This window comes from Oenanthe melanoleuca, unplaced genomic scaffold (assembly GCF_029582105.1).
Source record: "Oenanthe melanoleuca isolate GR-GAL-2019-014 unplaced genomic scaffold, OMel1.0 S118, whole genome shotgun sequence".
Classification (NCBI taxonomy): domain Eukaryota; kingdom Metazoa; phylum Chordata; class Aves; order Passeriformes; family Muscicapidae; genus Oenanthe; species Oenanthe melanoleuca.
In genome coordinates this window covers 19,054-35,151 of record NW_026612767.1, presented here as the reverse complement: position 1 = coordinate 35,151, position 16,098 = coordinate 19,054, and the positions used below count along the sequence as shown (strand labels likewise).

The 16,098-nt window shown below is 45.0% G+C and overlaps 1 protein-coding gene across 1 annotated transcript in view; it reads right to left on the bottom strand.

Moving 5' to 3' along the window:
* Window positions 1–3,511: 3,511 nt before the first annotated feature.
* Window positions 3,512–16,098, bottom strand: part of LOC130266638 (max-interacting protein 1) — a gene marked incomplete at its 5' end in the record, with an annotated part of 28,477 nt that continues 15,890 nt past the window's right edge. Inside the window, 3 exons of the mRNA XM_056515909.1 lie at window positions 3,512–5,392; window positions 6,544–6,715; window positions 7,908–8,022. Coding sequence (XP_056371884.1) covers window positions 5,229–5,392; window positions 6,544–6,715; window positions 7,908–8,022 — 451 coding nt within the window. The remainder of the gene's footprint in view (window positions 5,393–6,543; window positions 6,716–7,907; window positions 8,023–16,098) is intronic.

The window sequence follows — 16,098 nt, the reverse complement described above, 5'->3', positions numbered from 1 at the left end:
TGCAATGACTCCTTGGTCTGCCGAGAAGTGCAAAGCCTTCCCACAGTGGGTGCTGACTGGAAAAGTCTTGCTCTCACCTAGACTGAAAGGTGCTGTTACTTCCCAAAGAGACATTATTCATGAGGAATATAAGCGATGCTGCATTTTACACCTTACCTGCTTGACTGACCTGCTGAAACTGGTATTTCCTGGGGCCATGGATAGTACTTTGTACAGTTATCCACCACTCTAGGATAGGAAAGAACTTCTGTATTTCCCCATCAAGCCTTTCAGGAGGAGATCAAAAACAATTAATTGTTTTGAGAAATATTTTTGAAAGAGGATTAAATGGAAAGAATTTCCTAACCTTAGCTGAATGGAGCATTAGCAAGAGCACTGGTAGCCCAAGTCATGGCCGAGGCCTGTGTACATTTTGACTAGCAACCACAATATTAAAACCACCATAAAATGCTTTAAATTCCTTCATGGCTTATTTTGCTTTGCTGCAACATCCCTCAAGATCCAAATTAACACTTGCTGAAGTTATATGCTTGCTGTATTAAAATAAAGCTTCATCACATGTCTGCAGCACAGCAGTCTGCAAGATGTTGAATGACTTCCTAAAGGCCAAACTACCCAGCTCACCCCACTACTTGCTCCAGGCCTCACTGGGGTACTACAAACCAAGGAGCTGATTTTTTCCAGTGTAATAAAAATAAATTGCTACCCACAGCTTTTACAGCATGGTTAATGTTGAAGATCTTTCCCAAAAGAAATGACATTTTACACCTTTGACCTGCATCAGCCAGGCCAGCAGCACTGTGTGACTCAATTGTCCAGCTGTACAAGCCCACACCTGGAGGGACACACCCACCCTTCTCAGAGGCTGCTCAGCAATCCCTGAGCTGACATTTTTGAAGGGATCTCAACAGATGCACGTTGTGAGACAACTTTAGTTTTAGCAGCACCCCTCCATAGAAGGTATTAGGTACCACAGCCACAGTACCAATGCCCACAGACTCCTTGTTCCTGTCTCTGCCTAACAACTAAACAGATCAGTCCTCTTTGGAGGAGGAAATGAGCAGAGAAGCAGAGGTCAGAGGTGGTGTATTATTCCCAGTTAAACAACCTGCCTTTCAGTAAAAGGAAAACATTGTCTTTGCAGATACCACTCTCCTGTATTCATTCTCCCAAAGGTCACTCAGATTTGTTGGCACATTTCAAGAAGATGACAGCACATCAGTGTTTTCTAGGTACTTTGTGCAGACTGGGGAACAGAGGGGCAGAAGGACACACTCCTCTTCCCTGAGGATCCCACAGGACAATTCAGATTGCACTGCTGATGCAGAGGACTTTCAGTCACTATCAAGTCACGGAATTTCTCACTCCCTGGACAATCTGTCTATGGGAGAAAGCTCCAGGAAAAAACATAGGACTTCATTCTGCTTTTACGTAATTTTTCATTATTATCACCTCCCTAACCTCAGAACAAAGTCCTGCTTTTACCGTTCTCTTCCAGGAAGTGATCCTGATTTCTCTCCCCAATGATGCATGTTTGGTGTCAGAAAAAAAATGCCACAAGAAAAGCTTTTGATCCTGGGCGGGGAGGAAGCAGAATGACTATCTCCAGTTAGAGCACTCAATGGATCCCACTTCCACTGAAGCCAAATGTGTCATCCATTCCAACAGGGCAATACAACAAACAGGGAACAGCAAGTACAAGAGAACAAAGTAGAAAAGCAGGAGACTGGAGCTCACAAGCAGAAGGTAGCAAACAAGCAAACAGACAAAAGGAAAACACAGTCACAAAGCCCAGAAAATGGTAAGTCTGTCTAGTTAACCCGCTTTCTATTGACCTACAGATTTCTTGAGACAGACAGATGTGAGACCACCTTCGTCACTGACATGCTGCTAATGGAACAGACATTAAAATGACCTTCAAGTGACAACTCGCCACAGGATAACCGTGACAAATGCAGCCAGATAGTCATCTCCACCTTGTCTGCAGACACGAGATGACACTCCATAATACACTTGTGTCAAAAGAAGGAAAATGCTGGATGGTCTTTTTAATGGGTTTGTCTGTAGCAAAGAGACCCACTGGGGATCTAATTTACAGAGGGAGAACTTGACAGAATGAGCTTATGAGGGAGCTGTGCGTGCGTGTGTGCTTACTACATGCCTCAGGAAAGCACATCCAATTCTGCTTTTACAGGAAGAGTCACCATATTCTTGTAAAATTATAGCAACTTCTCCAAAAATTGGAACACTGCAGAGTGAGAGACCAGACCAGTGAAGGGAGATTTGAGGAGGATGGCAATTGAAACAATGCAGAAATAAAACAGGGCAGGACAACTTTAAAAGACCATCAATGCTTCCATCACATAAGAAATGGTCAAAACTCTAGATGAAATCTGCTAGGATCTGCTACAAAGAACCCACCAGCACCAGAGAAACCAACCCCAAGTCTTTGGAGTTATTAGAAAGGCTCTTAGTTTGTTTTTTTCCTGGACCTCCTCTTGGCTGGACCATTGCTGTTGGCTGAGCAGTCAGGCAGGTGGCTGGTGGTGGAAGTTCATCCCCTGTGACATTTCCCCCATTTACCTGCACTTGAGATTAGGACCCCTTTGAGACCACAACTGTAGAAAAAGTAGGAGATACCAAACTGCCCCAGAGTATCACAAACAAACATTTCAAATGCATTTATTCCAACCATAGACATGTCACTGTTTTATACCAACTAGGAGAACATGGCCATTCTCCATCCCCTGAACTTCAGTGCTTCTCACCTGTGGTATTGCTTTGCCAAGTGGGCATTTAACACAAACAGGAGTAACAGGAAAGAGGAGATGCTGGGACAGCTATGGAAAAGGGCTCCTAATTATATAAATCCCACTGGTATCCAACTGCTCAGCACCAGCATTGCCAGTGGTCAACACTACCAAGGAGAATAATAATGAAGAAATAAATAAAGTCATGCTAGAAATGAAGTTTCCTACTTTTCACCACTTTACAGACTGTTCCAAGCCTCATGTCATCCAGAGATCATATGGACTCCAAACATAAATCCAATCAGCAATTCTTCTTTCAAAGCCCTTGGGCTCCATTTGTAACCTAGAGCTTAACTCAGTCTGTGGCAGACTCTTGCTCCTGCCAGGTAACCTCCCAGAAAAAAGAACAGATGGACTGAGACACTGGATTACATGCACACAAGTGAAAACACATTTAACAACTGCAACCAGATGCAAACTTAGTAAGCAAATTAATTTAAAAAAACCCAAACCAGACTGAAATAATTCATTACAGCCATGGAAAGATTATTTCTCTACTCAAGCATGTGTGTTGTGTCTCTTACAGGGAATGACACGTTTTGGAGAGTGGGGGAAACATCAGAATATTTAAACACAGGCAACTTATCACAGTGTAAAAGTCTACATGAGACTCAGTCAGGATGTCACCATGGGCCCAAAGGGCACAAGAAGAACAGCAGTTGGCTGAAGTGACAGGAATGACCAAGATGGAAGAACACAACTCATTTCAGATACAGAAATGTTTAATGGCGTTAAAGTGCTACTTTAATGGGGACCATATGCTAACATTTAAACACAATTCCACTGCACTGCTAAATATGGTTGTCTTTAATTTTTCACTTTATTTTACCTCTTTTTACCCAACCCTATCTAAAACAATAAAATAAAATCTAAAGAACTGAAATTAACAACCCATTGAAATCAGCAATAAGTTATGAATTTTATAAAGCATTTTTTCCTCTTTTTTTTTCTTAGTAATGAAGGGTAATTAAATTACTTAAGGATATACAAAGTTTCAAACAATGCCATAGGTGAAGACTCTATTAAGGTTTTTAAAACTTGGAAAACAAAATAATCCTGGCCATTAAAAAGACAAAAATAAAAAAGCAAAGCCCTCAAAGTGCAGGTTAGAATGCTTGTCTTGGAGAAAATTAGAAAACATTCGCTATAACAGCTCTTAACAGCACCTGCACAGATAAGATGGCAAGGCCCTTGGGAACAGGACGTGCAGTCAAAACGTTACATTAACATGAGAGACGTGCTGAGCTTAACTAGGTTAACTACTGGACTGGAACTTCAAAAGTCAGCAAAGGGAATGATTCTAAAAAGAAAACTGAAGAAACCCCCAACAAACTTGGCCTCTTCCAGCTTAGCACAGCCTTCATCCATTGTGTGCATGGCAAAAAAAGGATCTTTGCATTTCATTGGGTCAAGTGCTTCATCAAAACAGAGATCTTTTCATGGCATAAATTCATATAAAAGACATCTAAGGTTTCATATGGACAAGCTCTAAAAAGATGCATCAGACTTGGGGTGTTTTCCCTCCCAACACATTTACAAATGTTTTATCAAAAAATCGCTTCAAATAAAAAGGTCATAGTGGCTCAGTGTCTGGGCATGACTGTCTGGTGTGTCAGCTCTCAGTGCTGGTTTCGCTCTGCCCTCAGCTGGCCGTGTGCCTGCGAGGGGCACACATCTCCCGGGGACCTGCTGGCGCTGGCACAGCCCGGGTGTGACAGCCCACCCTGTGCTGGTACGTTACAGGTGTGCACCTCTCGCTCCAGCCACGCTGCAGAGGTACTCACTCTCTAAATGATGTCCAACAGAAAGCTGAGTTGAATGGTGTTCTCCCCTGAACATCACTGCCCCTCTCCCTCTGGGCACAGAATGAGACCTTAATCATTATTGTCACTGTTATTCCTAGGCTACGTAAGCCTTCTTAGATTTCCTAGTACTTTATGACAGCATTAGATTGTGATAAACTGTAGGATACAGGCCTTTTAGGACCACAAAAGCTCTTCAGAAGGGCCTAAATTAGGATGTTCAACCTGAATGAAGTGTAAGAAATTTTGACATTTCTCAGATTTCATGACAGAAAGAGAGGGATGAGTCTCTAGTATCCTCTTTCAAACAATTTCAAATAAATTCAAAACAAAGTGTTTCATCACTAAGGTCTAGATCCAGGTCCCACAGAAACAAACGGATTTCATTGACTGCAAAGGGACTAACTTTTTGCCAGCAGAAATTTGGATTGGTAACATGACCAAATGAACAAATACGGGTTTCTGGGGAGGCTTCCTTTACCCAAAAAGCTTTATATACAGGTCTGTCCAGGCCTAGCTGTCAACATGTCAATTCTGAAAGAGGATACTGGCATCTAGGACCCAGTTTGATCACCCCAGTGAAATCATTCACCCTGCACTGTTGTCTCACTTGGTTCTAGGAAGCAAATGAAAGCTTGACACTGGCGCTGGAGTAACCCTCATCACTCCCAATACTCTGCAAGCTGCTGTGATCATCAATGTCACTGATGCTGGTTGTGCTGATATTGTCCACTTCTCCATGGGAGAACTCTGTGCTTTCAACGTCCACTTCAATCTCTTCTAGAAAGGGAAATGAGAGAAATGCACACAGGTTAGCACCACACACCCAACTGCCCCCTTCACACTACACAGGGAATGAAGTGGTCATCTGGCAGGGAGACTTTCAGTGCTCCCTCTGGAATGGGGTGGGCTGTGGTCTTGATTTATAAAAAGACTAATATCAGCTTGGAGTTCTTTGTAGGGATTTAGCAAAGGAGTTTCACTCCTCCACATGCCAGCCACACCATCAGCATAGTTGGGCCACCTCACACACTGATCTTGTCCTACTACCTCTTTCTTTGGATCTCTAATACCCCAGTGTTAGAAAAAAAGAAGAAACATATGAGTGCAAAATTGAGTTCTAGAGAGAAAATGGAGCATGAAGTTAACCATAAACATGCTAATTTCTTGACACTATATTTCCAAAGCAAAGACCACACACAATTACAATGCATTACCATGGGAATCTGGGTTACTCTCATACATGCTCAGTGGCTTTTGGAACAGACATCTTGTTTTTAAGAAAGACTTAAAAAGCAAAGATCTAATTAACCATGTATCTTGGTTCCCATACTGCTTGGGAATTTTCCAAAGAATTTTTGTTTTAAACTACAGACTCACACCTGAACTATGAAGCATCTTTTTGTCTGTCAGTAAATACCAAACCATCTATTATGCTTAATGTTCTCTCCACTGCCGGGATATTTTTAAAAAGGAACTTATCTTAATTCAGTTAGCCATTCAGATATCTCTAGCCAGTTTTGACTGAGGAGATGAACTCCATGGGAAGTTTGGTAAGGGAGTGAGGGGGTAGGTGTGTGAAACATCAGTTCCAGTCTCATTAATAACTTCTTATGTTTTCCTCTTTGTGTTGCCAAGAGATTCAGCAGACCAAAAATCACAATGAGCATCTGAAACTTTACCATCACTTTCAATGACACAGAAATCAGATGAAGTTGGCAGCAACAATACTTCTTCCAGACCTAGAACTCATGCAAAATACTAAACTCTCCATATGTATGTGTGTGTACGTGCTTGTGTGTGAGCAGAATCAGCAACCTAAACATCAAAGGCCATGAGAAGGGGAAGCTGAGAGATAAGGCATGGATGAATCTCATTCTCTCACTTCAGAGTCCTGACAATTCCATCCATGCTGGCTCAGCAACACCCACCTCGCTCCGAGTCCGAGTGATCCGAGGAAATGGTAGATCCGATGCTGTCCATTCGTATTCGCTCTATCTCCTGAGGACCCTGTAGTTGTTCCAGTCTTCTCTTTAGGAATCTTTGTTCTCGTTCCAGGTTCTCAAGCTGGTGTTGGCTTCTCCTCTCAGCCTCTTCAAGTTTCTGACATGATCAAATATAATTCAATGATTAGTTTTACCCTTTTCTCCTTCCCTCCCACCTCCACTGCCCTGCCACCTGCCTTGCTTAGACCTTCCCAGTCCCAGAAGGATTCAAGCTGCAAGTGCCCTGAACCAAGCTGCCTCGCAGTCTCCAAGCACAAAGCCTTCTTCCCACATCTTTCCACCTCTGAGGTCCTGATAAATCATACCCATTAGTACAAAGAGTCTCTGAGGACTGAGCTCTCCAGGGGAAACGCTGTGAATTGCAGCAGTTTGTGGGTCATTCCACCCGGGCTCCGACACCTGCATTACTGCCTCTGTCCACGCAGGGGCCTCACACCCCCAAGCCAAGGCTCTCCAGGGCTTGTTACAAGCTGCTCCAACACAAAAACGTGCCCTGGGAGCTCTGTGCTCCTTACTGCATGGTTTAGAAGGATTTCTCAGAAACAGTTTTCTATTCAGTGAGTGATTTACATAACCTACTACAGATTTCTTTGATCACAGCTGGGAAATCTACCAGGGCACTGTTCTTTGTTTCCTACAACAAGCACGTTGCATAAGGAGGAGTCATTTCAGGCTAACTCTGTTCCTTTGGCAGCACTTTGCCTCCCTCATCACCGATCTTCCCTCTCTATATCCTGACCTGCAACGAAGTATTTCAGCCTCTCCCAGATACTGACAATGCTGCATTTTCTTTTCATGTCTCACTTTGCCAAAAGTGGAGCTAGAAGAGCACTCGGCTAGCTGGAAGGCTCACACACGGAGCTCCAGCAAGCCAAACCTGTCTCACACTCTTGTGGTTTGTGCTAATGCTTCAGCAGTGGAAACTCAGTAGCACACCAGAAGAAAAGCTGCATTTCCCACCAAAATGCAGTCACTCAACAGTAGGTATGTTTTTCTTTAAAGAGATGCAGCTATCAACAAACGATCACAATACAGAACAAGATCCTTGCTCTTCAAATCCATCATATTTGCAGCTAAGGAGTTCATGATGGACTCTTCCAACAATGTGGCTTGTGGCAATGATAAATGATTAACCAAGGGGGCAAGGCTTGCTTGTTTTTATTTATTTATTTATTTATTAACAGTGTTACGTTTCCTTCAACAGAGTTAACTCTAGGCATCAAGGATGAGCAATTGCATTGCACTTCCCAAAGCCCAGGCTGAAAGCAGCAGGGACAGGCAGCTCTTACCTTGATATGTGCTTTGGCTTTGTTGAGCAGCCCAAGCGTGGTGTGCCGGGTGCAGTCTGGTCCAAGCGGTATCAGAACTTTTAAACGTTCTAGACACAGGCGGAGGTGAGCTCGGCTGCAAGTGGAGAACAGGAGGATCAGAGCTATGCTTTCTGCAAGGGAATGTCATTTCTTTCACTTCTGCCCCCCATAAGGCAGCTTTCAGGTTTCCCTAGGTACCAATACAGACTGCTGCTAAACTATTTACACTTCAAACATCAGCTGCTCACAATACTTGCATTATTGCTAACCTTTGACAGACACTGTTTATTTTCTTGCCATCTGAACTGATAATCTGACTCATCTGGATGAACTTTGTGCAGGGGCAAAGGCACAGAGGAAAATGGTACAAGCATCTCATGGATTTCCACTCTCTCTGAGCTATTTGCATCCTGTTTTGCTGAGAAAAACTTCCATGAAAGCAGTTTTGAATGACTACTACCCCCTGCATGCTTGTTCATTGATAGCTCATGGACATTTGCTATGAACTGACCTGAACACCTTCTTTTTACATGAAATTAAGATCATAAATGAAAAAAAAATGCTTAATTCAAAACATTGAAACAATCCCTGGTGGCAATTAAAGGAGTGAGAGGGATAATAGCTCCCAAGAACTGCACTTTTACTCCTTCCTGGGCCCAGGTCTGAAATGCTGCTAGAGATGCAAGGTCTGTGGGAATGAGAGAACCCAAGACCTTCCCCCGGGCAGACTTCTGACCTTGGCTCACATCTACAAAGACAGGCTCCAGCACAACAGCACTGCTGGTGATGTGATCCATTTTCTGCAGAATACGGCAACATGTTCTGGGATAAATGGTTCAGGCAGCAATGGCAACACACATCAGGCTGCAGAGGAAAACTGTTCCCACTGTCTCTCCTCTGGATCACGTATGCAGGGATGAACGGCAGATTTATGGAAAACTATCGAGTGTGTGTTGCTTTTTTTCCCTCCCTCTCTCTTTCCCAGACATTAATGATTTATGTTCAAAGTTGTCATCCCAATCAATAACACAATGACATCAGCTTTACCATTCACATGCAAGAAACACCGGTGCAAAAGACTCTTGAAAGCCTATCCCAGCCCCTGCTCATGCACAAAGAAACTGAATCTTAGCCTGATCCATCTCAATGAAGGGGAAGGGAAAAAAAAAAAAAGAAAGAAAAAAAAGAGCATGGACAGTTCATTTCCATTTGTTTTTCAAATGCACTATTGCACCCAGTTTGAAAGGGGTGGGGGAGAGGAGTCTGTAATCAGGCAATTATGTCAGTGACAAGCAAGGATGATTAAGGGTGGAAGGGTCAGGGGTTTTGCTGATGAACTGTCAGCACAGGGGAGTGTTCACTGGCCGTGCTGTAGCTGTGAGATCCTCACAGTTTCTACCATAAATCTCTTTAAGAAGGGTTCATCATTCTGTCTCAATAACAGTCACAGGGCTGCATATGACCAGCAAGAGCCTTGAAGAAAACGTGTTTTCCATTAAACATTAACAAATACAGGGGTGGGGAAAGGGAAATCATAATCCAAAAATCAAACTGAAAGAACAGTAATCACATCAATCTCATCTCTTACTTCTCAGCTTGCTCTAGGACAAATCCCATTATCATTAAACCCATATGGTAGACATGGGTTTGTATTTTTTTTCTACCTGAAAGCCAGTTTTCAACACAGAGCTTGGTCAGGAGTGTGCACCCACTACAGGTGTTTGCCCTGTGTCCCATGATGACCGAAAGGGAAAGCAATGAAAAAGTATTGCTGGTTCACACTGGCACTACAGTTTGTGTTATCCCTCGGGAGACTGGACACTGACTTCTTGCACAGAAATGAAGAGGAGCAGGATCTTGTGGGGTTTGAACATTCTGGGGTTTGAAACCTATTTTTGGAAATGCCACAGACTTCCTGAAGGCCACACAGTCAAGTCACTGAGTCAGCTGTCAGAGCACAGGCATCTAGCTGCAGCACAGAGCAGCATGTGTCTCCTCACAGCACAAGTACCAGCTCCAGCCACACACGTCACCTATGGATCAGTCCAAGTCAAAAACACATCTTGAGCACAGCTCAGGTCTGGGGCTCTACCTAACAGCAGACTGCTACAGACAGGTAGCACAGATCTGGAGGCAACTCCCATCCCATGGTGAAAACCAAATTATTTGGGTAACAGGAAAAAAAAATTGGGGAATCAACACCTAACCAGTGGCAAAGATATCACAGTCCACTCCCGAATGCAGAGAGAAATGGACAACACATCTACAGCCTGAACTTTGGGCTGATTCTCAGCACTGTGTTTTACCAGGAACTGGGAAGGTGCTGCACCAGGAACTGCAATTCCTGGAACCAGAGATCAGCTTCAGACAGAAGCAAGCACTGGCTGGATTGCTGAGACAGCAATCAAAAGGGTGGCACTGACCTGCCACGTCAAAAGCTGGGTTATGTGCAGACTGAACAAAATGAACCCTGTTAAGCACCAGAAAGCTACAGGCAAAGGGCAAGCCATGTAATAAAATGCCAAACACTTGAAAACCTTCCTGTTGTGCCCAGGAAGCCTTCCCAGGACCACAGTGGAGTGAAGAAGGCTATTGCTTGTCCCAGGCTCATGCAGAACATTTTCAGAGAAGCCACTCCTGTCTGTGGCTCTGCTGGCTGCTGGCCAAAGGCTATGGCCTGCAGCAGGGGTGATGGCCTGTGCCAGCACACCAGGCATCAGGAGGGGCCACCTGCCTGGGACATGAGTGTGGTATGAGCTGATAAGTTCTCAATGGCACACATCATGGCTCAGGCTGCAAGCACACTGCAGGGGCAGCTGGCGCCGGCCGAGCTAAGGCAGGTTTGGAAATGGTTTGACCAAAGCCATCACTTCTGTGCTGTTGCTGGATTTCCCCCCTCTTTTGCACTCCAAGCTGAGCCACACTGGGATAGGGAGGAGCAACCAAGCCTGCAAACTGTCCTGGCAGGTGAGCATGTTGCTTTCCTTCAGAAAGACCAAACTGAACAACTTCCCCAGATCAACTCTGCAGCATTCAATACCTTCCTTACCTTTTTATTTTAAAAATCAGCCACGGTCTTTGGCTTCTCTTAACTTCCAACAGCCCAGTGGACAATGATGGGTTCTTAAACCACAGAGCACATACTACCGGTCTGACATACTGATGGGTGCATCAGAAATAAAACTCCAGAGCCCTGGGAGGAGATGGAGTCACTGCTCACTGGACTGGATGTGGCACAGAGGGCTGACAAAGTGGTGATTGGTCAAAGGTTGAACTCCGTGGTCTTGAAAGTCTTTTCCAGTCTAAATGATTTTGTGATTCTTTGAAAACCATTACAGAAGACTTAGCTAAAAGACCATCTCAGAGAGAAAGCAATCACAAAGCCATTAATCTTTCTTATCAAGCCCTGGAGCTGCCCCTGGGCAGCTGTAATTCCACAGGTCAGGCCCTGATGTGAGTGGTTTCTCCCCTTGTTTACCTGGACTCTGTTGCAATGTGGCTTTGACAATGCTGCAGGCTCTTGTTTTCAATGAAAATACCAGCATTGTGCAGCTTCCAGACAGAGCCAGACGGCTTTCCATGTAAACCACTGGATTATGCCAATATTTGACGCATCTGCCAATATCTAGAAAAACAAGTCTAAAAGCCCATATTGTTATGTACCAGAGAAACAACGCAGCCTTGGTGCAAAGGGCTGCGGCCTCTCGCTCTCTTGATCCTGAGGAAGACAGAGGATGACAGAAAGAGAATTCCAGTTTCAGCAGAGGCCAGAGCTTTTGCATGCTAGCTGCAGGGGAGATGGGAGAAGCTGGAGCCCTTCCTCCTGCCAAAGTGGGAGAAAATGAGGCTCTTCCAGCAGCATCCTGAGCACATTGTAGGTACTTGATGTGTTGAAAGAGAAATCTGTGAAGGATTTGAAACAAGGGGGTTCTCTACTTTCTCAAGGGATCAGCATGGTCCCCTCTTCCTGTTCAGCTTGATGAGAGGGAAAACTGTTTGAGATTCCCATGCTGGGGGCCAAAAAAGGAGCAAAACACCTCATAGGTTTCAGAAACCCAGAGCCAAACACAAGCCCTGTCCTGAAGAGCTGAGCATCATCCTTTATTTTGTTTCACCTGGGCACTCTGTCTAGGACAGAGCCCCTCTTTTGCTTGTGCTTCCTCCCCTGTGTGGGGCCAGGAGGAGACTAGAAGCAAGCTCCTCTGGGATGAGGAGGGCAAGCAGGGCAAGGATGCCCTCTCTTCTCTGCCAGGAGCTGCAATGGGCAAGGAGACTGAAGCAAGGAAGGATGAGAAAACCCAGCAGCCCCACAGCCCTGCCAGCAGAACCACAAGCTGTAGATGGCTGCAGGTGGAGGGAGGGAGCACTGGCCCTTGAAATGGCAGCCCCAGTGCTGCTCACTGGGCACCTGCTCTTCTCCCTGCTTTCCCTTTGTGCCTGTGCAAGAGCTTCTGACTGTATTTGGATTATCTGGCTGTATCTGGATTATCTATTTCTACCCCCCAGCTCCCCTCCAAGCTCCTCTGTCCTGAGCCTGTATCAAAGGGGAGCCTGGCTCCTGCTCTGTGCAGCCCCCCCTTGCATTGGCTCTGCCTGGCTGCAGAGGGCTGTAATTTCACAGCCTGCTCTCCTCTCCAGCTCCCAATGACATCACCCACTCTGATTATATAAAGCACAGGGAGGAAGCCTTTATTTATGCGTGCTTTTTGCTCACAGCTTCAGCTGCCTCAGTGTACAACACACATGCAAATCCCACTGCAGGGACTGGGCTCTCTATTGCCTGAACCAAAACTGCACTGCAGAAAAAGGTGTGGGTGCAAAAAAAAAAAAGTCTCTGTTTCATTTCCCTACACCTCTGAATATATTTTTGAGGAGTTTGGGTTGGAATCGACCTAGCACAACACTCTGCACCATAGCAAACTGGGCACAAAGCCATCAGCTTCCTCCCAGCCTGGGAAGTCCCTGAGAGCTGAGGGACCTGTGCTGGCAGTTCCAAGCCTTGTGTCTGCTGGTCACAGAGTGGCTACACAGGGGCTGGAAACCAACCCCCCCAACAGTGTCCAATGGGGTCCCTGCAAGGGTCAGCTCAGGGCTGTAAGGCCACTGGCAGTTTCCCTCCCTGGGCTCTGGTGAGCTCAGCAAGCCCCTGTGCACCCCCCTGACAAGCAGGTGACCGCCCGCTCCATCCTCCTCTGGTCAATGCTGCAGACACGAGCCATCCCTGAATGCTAACGTTGCCAGAGCACCAGCAGCCTCTTTGCCACAAGTGTTTGGGATTTGTGCAAAGTTCTTGCCAACTTCCACCATGGGCAGAAGTGTTGGAAACTGAGAAAAGAAACTTTCTCTGCTGAGGAGTCAGGCAAACGCGTGCACACTCAGCTCTGGAGCAGCAGGTTTACCAGACTCAGCTCTATCCCCCGTCAGACACTGCTGAGAGACTTTGCTGAATCAAGGCCTGAACATCTGCAAAACACACACACACACAGACACACAGACACACACACACACACACAAACTCTCTCCCCATCTTTAAAAGATCAAGCATCCCTCCCAGCAGGAAATGACCAACTCGCCTCCAGCGGCAGTTCAAAATGCTGAATTCTTAATTTTGTATGTTGAAAGAAGGGAGCATCTGAGGGAAAAGAAAAGCATTTCCCAGATATTTTTGTACTTATGCCTTCAGGTCTATAGGGCTTGAATTCAACAGTAGATTTAAGCATGTGCTCAACATTAGGAATATGCTCAAGTTCCACTGAGGCTAAATCAGACACTTGATCTCTGTTAGATGTTAAAAAAATAGAACCAAACCGAAAGAATCAGAAGAAGGAGGATCCTAACATGGAAAAGGACATTATCATATGTCTCCTCTTCCCTCTAAGCCTTTTCAAAGTCGAATCTAATTTAACCCTGAAATTAGAAACCACCAACTTTGTTTGGATTTCAGAGCTGAACAGATTGTCTAAAAAATTCAGGAGGGATCACTGGATAAAGAAAGCAATTCCTGGAGAAACACATGTGACCCCACATCAATAATTCACTGTACGAGAATGATTTTGAGATAAAAGTAATGAGAAGCACATGCAAAAACCACAGGGCAGGGAAAATATGGTTTCCTTCTAAAAGCAATTCACAGGTCAAAGGCTGCTTATCTCCAAGAGCCATCATACGACTTGCTGTTTTTTCCTTACTCTTGTCCCTGACCCCCAGCCCAGCCCTCTCAGTGAGGTATCTGCTCCCTGCTTTACTGAGACTTGTCTCCAGTGAGGAAAGAGGCTTTTCCAAGCACCTGAAGGAGGCAGGAGCCCCTGCTGTCGCTGCTGCAGCGTGTTATGCAACTGCTGCGAGCCCTCTGGCCACACAAGAACGCTGCGGTGGCGCCCGGCCAGCCTGCAATAAACACACTCACCGCCACTCACCCTGCTTCCACAGGGCACACACATGCTCCAGAAGCTGTGTATTTCACAAACACACAGCTAAAAGTTAATATTCTCCACCCGAGCTGTGAAATCACTCACTACAAGCCTTGCTTTTGGATTTTAAATAAGGTCTCTCCTCATGACTGTTTTTGTGCATTTGCTCCCAGTTGGAAGAGGATGCTTGCTCATCTGACCCTGTTTCCAGTCAATTTCTACTGATGGCTCCCTGGCATGTAGAAGTATTTGTATTCCAAATGCTAATAAAATGTGCCATGAAAATGAATTGAAAAAAAACCCTTCATATATTTAAATTTTCAGATGTAAAGATTTACCATTCAAAATAAACAAATAAATTAAAATTTAAGACCGACAATAAAAAGACCTAACAACATACTATACATGGGAATTTAAAGGAACAAGAAAGCTCTACAAGCAACATTTTAATCCTCATATTAACCATGTCAGGTCTGTCTGCAAAAGTTAGAGATGAACATGCACCCAACTGTATTCTCAAATCAAGGGCAAGTGATGAGATCTATGACCTAACAACAGTAAGAACAATAACAGAAATAACAGAAAAAAAACCCATCCCTAAGGCAGTGCAGTTTTTCAAAGTCACACAAAACAATGCACCTCTGCCTGGTGACAAGCCACGTACCAGGCAGATAAGGGGTGGCACAGTGCAAAAGAAAAGAGTTGGGAGTCAAGCCCATAAATGGAAACAAAATGCAAGCAGCAATGTACTGATGTACTCCACAACTGCAGCGTTTTGTCCAAAGGCCACCTCAGTGACAAAACCAAAACCAGGTACCGTGGAAAAGGGAGCATCTTACCAAGCAACTGAAATACTCAGGAAAAAAATGGCCAGTTTTGGGGCACACAAACCCTTCTCCCCATTTGCAACAGAAGCCACAAGCGTTAAGGTAAGCATAAAGCAGGGGTTTACCTGAAAATGTACTGCCCACACTCCCCACTGTACACTTTGAAAGCCTCCATGCTACAAACCCTGACTGTCCCTGTGTGGCCTTGCAATGCAGCGTGAGCATATGGCCAAGTGCATCTTTTACACAGAAATTACCCCCAATTCTTCTAAATGGGAAGAATCATCACTGATGTCAACTTTGGAAGAGCTTCAGGTTCTTGGCAAACAGAAACTGCAAGACCAACAAACCTTTTGCCAAGTGAGATGTTGCCACCACTGGTCCATTCCAATGCTCCAACTACTGCAGTCTGGAGAAAGACATGCTCTCTCCACCTCTTGCTGCATCACACAGCTGTCAAAATCTCTGCATTTCCTGGGATCCTTCTGGGTTTGAAACTGAATATTGTCGAGAGGGCTCTCCTAATTATATAATGATTTTGAAGGCAAATTAATTACTTCAAGGTTTTCAAAGAGGGATGGAGGGAGGGAAAATCAGGCAGCCTTCAATCCTTTGGTGAAATATGGGGCATCTGGCTGAAAGATTTGGATTCCATGCAGTACAGGTGACTCCTGGGCTGCAGTATGGAGTGGTAACTGACAGTTTTAGCGGTATCTCCCAGTGGCTGATCAGTCTGTTCACACTGTGCAGATGTTAAGTGCAAATCACACTGTTCAGTGGGTGCAGGGGTTGGCCTACATATGCTTTGAGTTACATGGACACGTGAGAGAGCATCTACTTCCCGGGATTCAAAACCACAGCACTGCAGATACAGCTCTGAACAGGACACTTCTGAAAGCTTTGGAGTCCCACCTTCATCTCAGAGAGCACTTG